Here is an 11,227-nt window from a genome sequence, read left to right on the forward strand (position 1 = left end):
AGAGTTTAGCTATCAAAAGGAAAAAATGTAAAGCTATACGATCGTTCGCAGATATCGTGCAGGATCGTTCGTCGTTCGTTTACCAACGATAATAATTGGAAGTGTGTACGTAGCTTTAGTCTAGACTATAAGAGGCCAATACTGGGGCAGAATCAGGAATTAAATGTATTGAATGGTAATGTAATGTAGAGTTTAGCTATCAAAAGGAAAAAATGTAAAGCAATTCGAGGGTTTCTGAGGAATGTGGGAGTCATGTGGGATGCTATTTGGAATTTCATAAATAGTAAACAACAGCTCCAGCTAAGGTGTTTAACGCTGGGTTAAACATGTTTCCTGAGCAGCAAACAATGGGTTAGGAAGTGCTTTTTCTTGGCTTCAATTGGTCTCTTGGGGTTTTGTCAGTCTGGCTGCAGATTCTTGGCCTCTGGTCGGCTCTCCGCAGCTCGGGACCAATGAAAATAAACACTTCCAACAAGCTATGTACACTTTCCCTCTGCTGCCGCCCCCCTCAACTTCTGGAGGGCGATTAAACGCAAATTATCTTCAAGGAGGGGCTGCAGAACGTGAGCCGCCCCTATGGAGAAGGGAGGGTGGTATGTGCCACGGGTAATGCAATCCTATCGGGGAAACTGAGGAATTTCTGGGGTGCAGAGAGGCCATAGAATGAAAAAAAAAAGAAACTTTGGCAGAGGGCCTTTCACATTTTAACTGACCGCAAAACAGAATCCCTGTGTAGTTTCAGCAACTACAAAAAGCCGAGAATAATCGCAGAGGGGCCTTTAGAGGTTTGACAGCCACATATATGAGGAGGAATTCTTAATTAGAGGAGCTTTGTGTGGCCACTGGTGGGAGTGAAAACTTTTTGTGATTGTTTCCAGCAAAAGTTGAACAAGCGAGTCATGTACACACAGTGCTGTGAAGAGCGGAGGGGGAAGGACGAGTGGGAAACACCTAGCTGCATCCTCCCTCCAGGGAAATGTCCCTCATTGGTGGTTTAATGACTGGGTCCATTGGCGTTGGGGGACCTTTAAGTATGTGACAAAATTTGGCCCAGCAATTGGCTTGAGCAATGCATCATGAAACTTTTTCCGAAATAAAAGCAGGGAAACTTTTCTGGGTGTCTGGATAAGATCAGCCCATTCAGCATATTACCAACAAACCCAATCATGGCAGGTTCCAATCACCCAATCCTACTGGCGGGAGCTACCAGGCTCCCTGATGAACCCGCCCTTATCCATAAGACTGAAGAGCAAAATGATGGAGCTGCACAACCACTAGACCCAATCAGTGCTCGATTTCTAATAAAAAATATGTACTTTCCCCTGATAGATGCTGGTTCTGCACCCAACGCGTTCCACCCACCACAGGGCTGGCGCCCCTGGTTTGGGTGTCTGGACAAGGTCAGGTCATCTGTATATTACCAGCTGTTTTAATTATCAATTCTGCCCTCAGAAGTGCCAGTTCTACTAGTTTTGTGCCTTACTTACACACCAGCCAGACCCATTGAAAATTCTGCTGATGCAACAAGCAAGGTAAAAAGTATGGCTCCCGTTTTCTGCAGAAAATCACATTGATTGCTATCTGGTCACAATTTGCTTCCATACAGAATGTGATATAAAAATCTCAAACGGCATTACAGATTCAACTATTTCAGGTCTGGTGACGCCAGGAGACCCACCTGTGTTTTCTGGCATGGACGCCTGGTCTGTGTTCCTCTCCTTCTTGAAAACAATGTTACCGAATTGCAGGACGGAAGACACAACTTTCAGCATGGCTGCGGAGAGATAATGTCACGAGTTAGATTTGGAGATGTTTTCACAGGGAAAGGAGGAGAATGTGTCTGGGTTACTTACAGAGAATTTCCTCGTGAGAGAAGCCCATGATGTGCATGGCCTCCATGGTCTCCTGAAAGTTGTCCTTATCCTGCTGTCCCGGGATGGGAAGGTAACCATTGGACACAAAGCGATAGTTGTTGACACTTTCCAGCAAAAGGTCAGCTGTGAGAGGGGTGAAAAAAAAAAAGGCAAATGGGTCAAGAGATTTACTGCCATTTAAATATCAACAGACCCTGTCACCAGATTTCATTACAACAAAAAGCTTCCCAAAAGATTATATGTTTATGCACCCTGGTGTGGACATCCAAAAGCCCTGGGCCTGCTGCTGGCAAGAGTATTCTATAGTATTTGCCTTTGTTCTGTCTTCCAAGTAAAAGGTTATATAGGGAGGGGTGAAAGAGCTGGGCCAGCACATAAGAGTGCAAGAGAGGGACAATGGTGGGCTGTGCAGTAACTCAATAAAAGTTTTGGCAACAACATTGGCAGGCCAATCCATCAATTCTGCAGACTACCCACCGTAATAAAACAAGTCAACCGATGGGCATAAACCATAAGCAGAATATGATAAGCTATAGAGAGACACATATTCACTGTTTGCTTACATTTGAGGTGTTCCCCAGAGCCGGCGAGCAGCTGGTAGAAGATATGGAAGGTCCTCTCATCCTTCGCCTGTCTGATTGCTCGAGACTTTTCTAGCAAATCTGTACAGAAGCGTTAAGAAAATAATTTAAAGCGCGGAATCGTTCCAGAAGCCCAAATAGAGTCCCAAGAAGCAAAGTGGAAAAAAAAATCAGAGCAAACCAATCTAGCCTAGGTATATTAAAACTAAAACTTTGTATCTTTTTACCAAAAAACCCTGAAAGTGTTAACTCTTGGCCCAGCCGGCCCCTGGGAAGCTCAGGACAAGGTGATGTGTTTTTAATTAAGAAAAGCTGGATTTCATCGTACACTTGGCTCGGGTCGGAATCTCAAGAATGATATTTAATTTCCCTACTGTAGAGATTTTGCTGAGAAATGCCCAGGCTGGGTTCAGATCCCCTCTCCCTATTAATAACAGCCCGTGGCACGGCGTCTAAACATCAGGAGTAACACGAGATGCCTGACTTGCGCATTTTCAATGGCTTACACCCTCCTTGCTCTGCACCTTTGGATGTTTCTCATTCTCAAGTAAGAATTTTTGTTGGCAGGAATGTTAAGGTCTAGGTGTAGGTGTATATATATAATTTTTTTCAAATTAAATCGCCCCAAATTGTGTAAAAACAAAAATTGCTGCACTTGCTGCAATATGCACCATGTTTCCAACACTGGTGCCCATGGAAAATTTACCCACATGGTCATTTTCCAAGCTGAATGACGCCCAGCATCAATTACCCTCTTCCTGTAAGCTCAGGCTGTCATAGACCTTCCCCCTGGGTGTGGTGTCACCACATCACAGTACACAGCTCTGCAGCATTTTTGGCTGCAAAAAGAAGAGAAGGATGTTTCTGGAAATCATGTGACCAAACAGAAGACTCCCAAGAACAAGTTTTAAAACAAACTGGAGACTTATTTTAAAGCAAACCTGTACCTTAACCTCTTTAACCTAGAGGAACCCTTGAATAATTTGCAGGCCTGGGGTAACCCTTGGAAAAAACAAATTAATTGAGGGTGGTGGTGGTGGGGGGGGGGGTTAAGCCTCACCTCCTAAATTGCTGGCCATGGAAATCATGCCCCCTTACAGTGGTGCCTAGAATACCACTTTTGTAGTATTATTATTAGTCATGGCACTGCCTCAACACTTATGTATCATGCAATGGCAGGTAACAGTTCAAAGAACCTCTAGCAGCTTCTGGAGAAACCCTGTTTGAGAAAGCCCGCTCTATGGTCTGACTGATCCAATTAAGGATCTTCTGCTTCCCACAGTGCTTTCAATAGTAAAAAAAAGTTGGTAAAATAAGAGGGCAGGGCGATGACCTCTATGACATTATGCTCCTCTGTTATCCAATCACATCATTGGGGCAGGGAGGTGACAAGGCTATAAGTGCAGCAAAAAAAAAAAAAGTTAGGTCACTAAGAAGCCTCTTCAATTCGGCAAGAGTGCCCGCATCACAGGGCTAGCAGAACACAACCACTTAACATATAGTAATCAAATCCTCTGTGGCTTGCATAGAAAGGGGCCTTAAGTCCAGCAGATATATGGCTGATGAACAGTTAAAGGTTAACACTCCATTTAACCCCATACAATGCACGTTCACCTATAATCAATTGTCACACTTGAGCACACGGAACACTCGTGACACGGGGTTCACCCGCAGACTACAAAGCATAGCACTTGCAGGAAGGCGCCAGTATCTGATCCACATAATGATGATATTTCTGCTGGCCCTTGCATTTAAAGATTCCTAAAACAGTTTAATACTAGCAGGGGTGATACGGTTGGCCCAATGGCTATACATTGACACCCCATACAAAGTCCCGACATTACAAAGGGCTTACAGGATTCGGCTGTGTAGGAAAAGAAAACGTTTTCATCTGCAGACGATGAGCTAGATTTGGCAGGCGTGTGTTTAAACAAAAGCTGGGAGAAGGGGAAGTCGGAGTTTATCCAATTGCTAAAAACTGCCCGCGTTCCCCACTGCTATTTCCTGCATTCCATGGGCCTGGCAGACTGAGCCGCGGTGAAGGGACAGAAATAAAGGATACAGGTTTCGATGTTGGCCCCAACAATGTAACCCGTCACATCAAAGTTGATGCGGATGAACTTTCCCTGAAAAAAAAAAAAAAAGAAAGAAAAAAAGGTTAATTCTGAACTAATCTATATTCCAAAATGACTCCAACTTGTGTGGGTGGCGGTGAGATGAATCACCGCCAAAATTGGATACTTCTTTACAGTAAAGAATTTTCCATATTCATGTAATTTGTGTCTCTGGCCCTCTTACCGTGGAGAGATTTCCCCCAGTAGTTTGTGTCTGCCCCTACCACAATTGGGAGATTTCCCCCAGCAGTTTGTGTCTCTGCCCCTCCCACAATCCTGACATTTCACTCTACAAGTTTGTGTTTCTGAAACATGCCACATTGGGGAGATTGTATCCCCACCTTCTATAATGGTGAACCGGATGCCACCAACACTTGAATTGGGGGAAAATCACTTTATGCCACCCCTGATAGCATCAAAAACCCCATTGCAGCAAAAATTCAAAAAAAGGTAAACTTTTCTGAATTTATACTTTAAGTTTTGAATAAAATGGGGAAGATTTACATCCTCAATCAAGTTTTTATTGCTCCTGGTGGAGAGATTTAACCCTCACTTCCTGCAGGAATTAAAGTGAAATTATTATAATGGTGACAGAGAGAGCAGAGGTTGGAATTCTTTCCTACTCCAGATTGTGGTTGGAAATTTTGGAAACAGTTCATCCATGCAGCACCTTACAGGGTAAAATACAGACAGTGATGCTATATGACTAACAAGTGCCTTGGGTCATCTGATGGGGGGACAGACTGCATATAACAAACCCCAAATAAAGAGAATTCATTGCTGCCTATGCCCTGCATAGCACATTAGTCAGGGATTATTTTCAGGCGGTCCTCTCTTCATGGAATGAGCGCAGGGGATGTATTCAGGGATCACATAAGGAAGTATTAGAGGAGATGACACAGAGACGGCACACAAATCCCGGCCAGCAGAGCCCAGGGTGATGTCACGGCTGTGGCACTCTAAGCTCCTATTTCAGGCAGAACCGGCTTCTGTCTAATCAGGTGCTTTCAGGACAAGGAGGCGAATAGGACTACATAGGGGGATTACCTGGAAGAAACCGGACACCTGCTGTGCTTATTTAGCTGCAGCCGGGTCTGTGCTGGCTCTGACTGGAGGTATGGAACAGGTTGGGCAAAACCTTTACCAAGGCGGTAAAATCAACAGATTTTTGCAATGAAGCACTAAAGATTCTAGTTCCTGTGCTGTATGTATTCTGTTTAGGGCAAAACGGGAATGAAAAATATTCCTTTAAAGTAGCATGTACCACCTGGAAATTTATCATTATGGATTTTCATTTACATTCTGTCCCTGTGCATTATAGAAAGGATGCAGCTACCCAAATAGTACAGAAATAAAATCCCAATAAGAATTCTGACTCCTCCCCATTCCAATCCCATTACTGGGTAAGGCTACACTAGCAGGATCTGACTTTTAGGGGTTGCAAAGACAAACAAGGCACATAGTACAATTTCCTTATTGTAGGCACTGCTGGGTATTTGTGTACAGGTGCACCTTTGCCAAACCACAAATGAGCACCCAAACCCTTGGAGCACAGTCACATGGAAGGAGCGGCCATATACACATGAATGTAACCAATATCTGGGTGGCATGGTGGCTCAGAAGTTAGCACTCTGGCCTTTGCAGCACTAGGTCCCAGGTTCAAATCCTAGCCAGGGTACTATCTGCTTGGAGTTTGCGTGGGTTTCTTCCAAGTACTCCGATTTTCTCCCATATTTCAAAAACAAGCAGTTAAGTTATTTGGCTTCCCCCTAACTGACTTTAGAATGTATTAAAGACATATGACTATATACTATGTATACTATATATACACTATAATGGTAGGGACATTAGATTGTGAGCCCCTTTGAGGGACAGCTAGTGACATGACTATGGACTTTGTATAGCGCTGCATAATATGTCAGCGTTATCAAAGTACTGTGTAATAATATTTGATTTTTGATGCATCTCCAATTAAATTCTGCTGCACCCCACTAGGTTTTTATGCTCTTGCAGATGGTGCTAACCTTTCCATTTATGTTCTATATGTAACCTTGTATTACAAGGACTCTACCCTTCTACACAACAATACATTTTGCCACCTTTCTGTAAATTATTATCATTTATGTAACAGTTGCGATGCAACGGGTTCACTCACAAAGCGAGAAGAGTTGTCGTTCTTCACGGTTTTGGCATTTCCAAAAGATTCCAAGATGGGGTTGGCTTGAAGCAGCTGACGTTCCAACTCTCCCTGTGGAATAAAAATAGCTATTATTGGAAGAGGGAGACAAAGAAGATGAATAATACTGAAAAATGATTTGTGTACGTTGTGGGAAAACGTTACCAGAAACCGTAGTTCTTAACGGATTACCGCATAATTAATCACCTTATAAGCACCAACATGTGTCCAACCCTAAGGCATCTGTCCACTTACCTTACAATACGATAAAGGTAACGTCTATATCTTTAAAAAAGTACAATTCATGAAGATTAATTTAATTAGTAGGAGACTTCCTGCTGTATTTAAACCCTCAAAGGGACCCTGTCAGCAATTGGTCAAAGCGGATCATGCATGATAGTAGGAGCCCCGCGATTAAAACAAGGCATTAAAATGAAAATAAATTATAAAATACTTTTACAAACGTAACAGGAAGAAATAATTTACACTTTTTACACAATTTACACAATGTCATCCCTGCGCCTCCTCATGGAATCCTAGCAAAGGTGAGTTTTCCAAATCTCACAAGAACACCTGTACAATGTTGTGAGTGTCCGTTAAGATTTGGGGTCCTCAACTTTGGCTTTCCCCAGATGTGTCACCTTTGTCTATGAACTGCATGAAGTGTTACTGACATACTGACACACTTGTGCATAGTCAATCAACAAACCGTGCAATTTTCTTGCACTATGCACAATACAGTGCAAAAAATGCAAATGTGGTAATGCACTTGACTGGTGCAAAGGGGAGGGGGGCTGTGTTTTTTTTTTTTTTTTTAACTAGGGGGTCCCACATAAGAGGACCTTTTCACTCCATGTCTTCTTTGGGCTACATCTGTGCCTGAAGGATCTCATTGATCTAGGTCATGGTAAAGCTGGCAATGTATTCATAAGGACTGGCTCTGATGACATTTTGCTGATCACTATGCTGATCTGGCATTTCTGAAAAAAAGTTTTTGGGATAAGCAGCAAAACGTCTCAAACATTACGAAACAAGTCAACAAAAATTTGACTAATTCATAGCTAGGCTACATCTGTGTTACCCGCTCCACTCACCTGCCCTGACCATGGCAGAATGGTTCTCTAGCTGCTGCATTTTTCATAAATGTCAACAAAAAGTGCAGCAGGAGGAATGAAACTTTATTATGGAATAGGAAAAGCAGCACATGTATACACTTTGCTTTGTCCATTACTATGGACTTGCTGATACATGAAGCCTGAAGATTCTCTCCCTTCGCAGAACAGCAGTCAATATCCATCCGAGTAAAGGTTAATGAGCCAGATGACTGTAATTTTTCCCCTGAAATGCAAACACTTATTCATGGCGGAACAATGCGCGGCTGCACAGAGAGGTGCGTTTATACCAATTCTGCCATTGAATGATAAATAACTCTTTTGTGCACGCTTCCCTCCTTGTCAGATCACCTTTGCCTGAGGAAAAAAAGCTTTGTGTGAGACAATGTCTCTGCTCCGGGTGGCAGGTGAGTGCCGGGGATTATGGGTATTTTTGTTGGCCTCCCACACACCGTAATGGAATAACCCTGCAGGCCGGCAAGAAAAGCCGCTCGCTGCATGCTTCCTGAGTAATGAATATATCAGGAGTAATAAATAGATATAAAGACACACAGAGGTGCCGTCAGGTGCGGGAACACACTTTATATTATTTCTATTTATGGGACAATCTGCAGTGACCCTGGCCAACTAAAACCTGTCTTTGCTGGTACATTTCTCCTGGACGGAGTGCTGATTGGCTGGATGGCTTCATACATGTCACTACTCTTTGGGTTAGCCTATTCAAGCAGACCTTTGCTCTGATATATCCATATTTAAACGTTTCTGCCATCCTATCCTGACTTTTCTGTCCCACTATCTTCAAATCTTTAGGCAAAAGGAAGGAACTGAATCTAAATGCCCAGCATGGTGTCAGGATGGCCTAAAACCACATGACTAATGCCTAGGTATTTTGGTCACATGACATCCACTGCAGGGAAAGGCAAGGATTTAAAAAGACTTTGTCATTTAGCCCAGGACCTTCTCCCAGCATGCATTGCCTGGGCCTATACAGTAAAATCTTAAGGAAAGGGGGGACATATTAAACTCTATGCAAATTCTAGCAACCCTATACAACACAGAGCTTGGAGAGGACTGCTAAATAATGGATGGAGGGGGCGCTCAGGGACTGGAAGTATATAAGAGCATGGAGCATGTCAGCAAGGAATTGAATAGGCATAATGACAGGGTCTGTTTAAAGGCTTGCGATAGCAAATGAAATCATAATATACGAGAGGTTACTGAGAAGTTCCCGACTTTGCCCCCTTGCAGATGAGATAGAAAAATGAGTGTGGGGGCATATGACAGACTAATATCTTAGTATGTAACAATTATGTATATGCAATTATCAGGTCTTTGCGATTTTTAAAACTGTTTTTTCTTTTAGTGAGAAGCTGTGATGGCAGAGGCACAAGCAAGTTTCATGTTGGTGGAGTTATGGGCCGTCATAAAGTTTTTGTTTCTCCAGGGAAAGTCAGCAAAGGACATTCACACGAGATGTCACAAACACTGGGGGAGAAGTGTCCTTCCTTTACCTGGAGAAACAAAAACTTCAAGACGGCCCTTAACTCCAACGATGTGAAACTTGCTTGTGCCTCTGCCATCACAGCTTCTCACTAAAAGAAAAAACAGTTTTAAAAATCGCAAAGACCTGATATTTGCACAGTTACATACTAAGATATTAGGCTGTCATACTAAGATATTAGTCATATGCCCCCACAGTCATTTTTCTATCTCATCTGGAAGGGGGCAAAGCCAGGATCTTCTCAGCACCCCCTCGTATTACGTAATGATAGAATTCAATGTATTCTTTTTTTTTTTTTTTTTATAAAAACCTGCCGCTGCTAAATGTTTAGTAGAGTGGATTTCCCCTAATGTCCATCTGAGGCTACACTGTCCACAGGGTGACAACGCAGTAGTGTGATTTTTCTGCAGAAGGCACAGTGTTGTCACCCTATTGAAAGGAGTAAAAACAATTAAAAAGATAAACAGATAAACACTTTAACTAGCAGAATCCACAGCTCTCTTACAGGGGGACTCCAAAAAACTCTGACAAGTTGCATCATAAGTGTCACTTTAAGCTGCCACGGGTATTCAGAGGTTGGATGTTCAAGATTTATGGAAAGTTTGATTTTAATCGAAATACATGAACAGAAACTGATTTAAAAAAATATAAAACATGACTTTCTGTATACCGATTTAATGATAGAAACAGGTGGACCTGGCTTTATTCACATAGCTCGTACATATTTGAAGGGAAACCATAATGGAGGCTGCCATTGCTGAACTTTCCTTTGGATATTGTAACCTCCTTGCTCCGCATGCTGATTCTATTGGTTTTAATGTGGTTACTGGTTGCTCACCAGGTATGAATATTGAAGTACAGAACCCCCATATTTATCAATGGCATGCTTGTTCTGTGAATGTGGACTTCTTCCAGTAGAATGGCTCCAATATCTTCCATGATTCCACAGGGACCCTGGAACATAAAAGAGCTGCCTATCACCCTGCAAACCACAAGGCACCAACGCTTCTCACTTTTCCCATTATCTTTGCCCCCAATAAAGATTTTCTGTCATTTCCTGTCGAAATAGCACATGATGGGGTTATTCAATTTTTCCCATCCAAAAAAATGTATTGTCATCACTTTAAGTCATACAGCTGTGCATGTGTTATATTTATTATGTTCAGCAATGGCAGCCCCCATACCTCTCTTATAGGAGTTCTCCCCCAATGGGTTTTCTTTTCAATGATTCACTCAATGTAACCGGTCCTCGTAGTCATAATCAAAGTGGATTGATTTTTCTTTTTTTGTTAGCGGACAGCAGGTAGCGCCAGATGGCGTCAAGACAGGAAGGCGAAGCGGGTGTCATGCATGCTCCCCGTAAAGCGGGAGAGAGACAGGAATTAATGATTGGAGGATACAGAGAGGTCAGAGGGTGTTTTGTGGGAGTGCGGTGGGGAACAGCAAGTGAAAAAATTACAATTGTGTGTGGGGGTGAGGAGTGGGGGTTAGGGGTGTAAGGGGTAAGGGGGTGTAAAGGGGGTGAGGGGTTGTGGCTACAGGCTACTCACATACAACAAGGATCCACTCTGTAGTTTAACAAAAATGACAGTGAAAAAAAATATATATTAATGGATATGGATTAATGCAGACACCAAATTTAACACAGGGATACAAACAGCTTTGGGGTTTATTGCCTGCCTAAAAGCCCCCCCCCCCCACCCCCCGGAGATGGAGGTTACACCGAGACACACGGTATTATCACAAAATGCACAAAACATCGGATGGGTTAAATGCATAGCTAAACTTTGTTTTTTGGAGGAGGATAACAACAACATCTATGTAAAGCTCAGAAAATGATAATATATACTGCCTGGCCAAAAAAAAAAA

At 42.8% G+C, this 11,227-nt stretch overlaps 1 protein-coding gene across 3 annotated transcripts in view; it reads right to left on the reverse strand.

Moving 5' to 3' along the window:
* MYH10 (myosin heavy chain 10) overlaps positions 1-11,227 on the reverse strand; it is an 82,528-nt gene that overhangs the window by 22,166 nt on the left and 49,135 nt on the right. For 2 of the 3 annotated variants that reach the window (XM_072403545.1, XM_072403544.1), the window contains 5 exons: positions 6,725-6,817; positions 4,518-4,581; positions 2,438-2,536; positions 1,854-1,997; positions 1,679-1,774 (listed from right to left, as the gene is read on the reverse strand). In XM_072403545.1, the coding sequence (XP_072259646.1) occupies positions 1,679-1,774; positions 1,854-1,997; positions 2,438-2,536; positions 4,518-4,581; positions 6,725-6,817 (496 nt within the window). Of the gene's footprint in view, positions 1-1,678; positions 1,775-1,853; positions 1,998-2,437; positions 2,537-4,517; positions 4,582-6,724; positions 6,818-10,908; positions 10,927-11,227 lie in introns of all 3 variants that reach the window. The other variant, XM_072403543.1, reaches the window with a different exon arrangement.

The sequence above is a fragment of the Pyxicephalus adspersus genome, chromosome 3 (assembly GCF_032062135.1).
Source record: "Pyxicephalus adspersus chromosome 3, UCB_Pads_2.0, whole genome shotgun sequence".
Classification (NCBI taxonomy): Eukaryota; Metazoa; Chordata; class Amphibia; order Anura; family Pyxicephalidae; genus Pyxicephalus; species Pyxicephalus adspersus.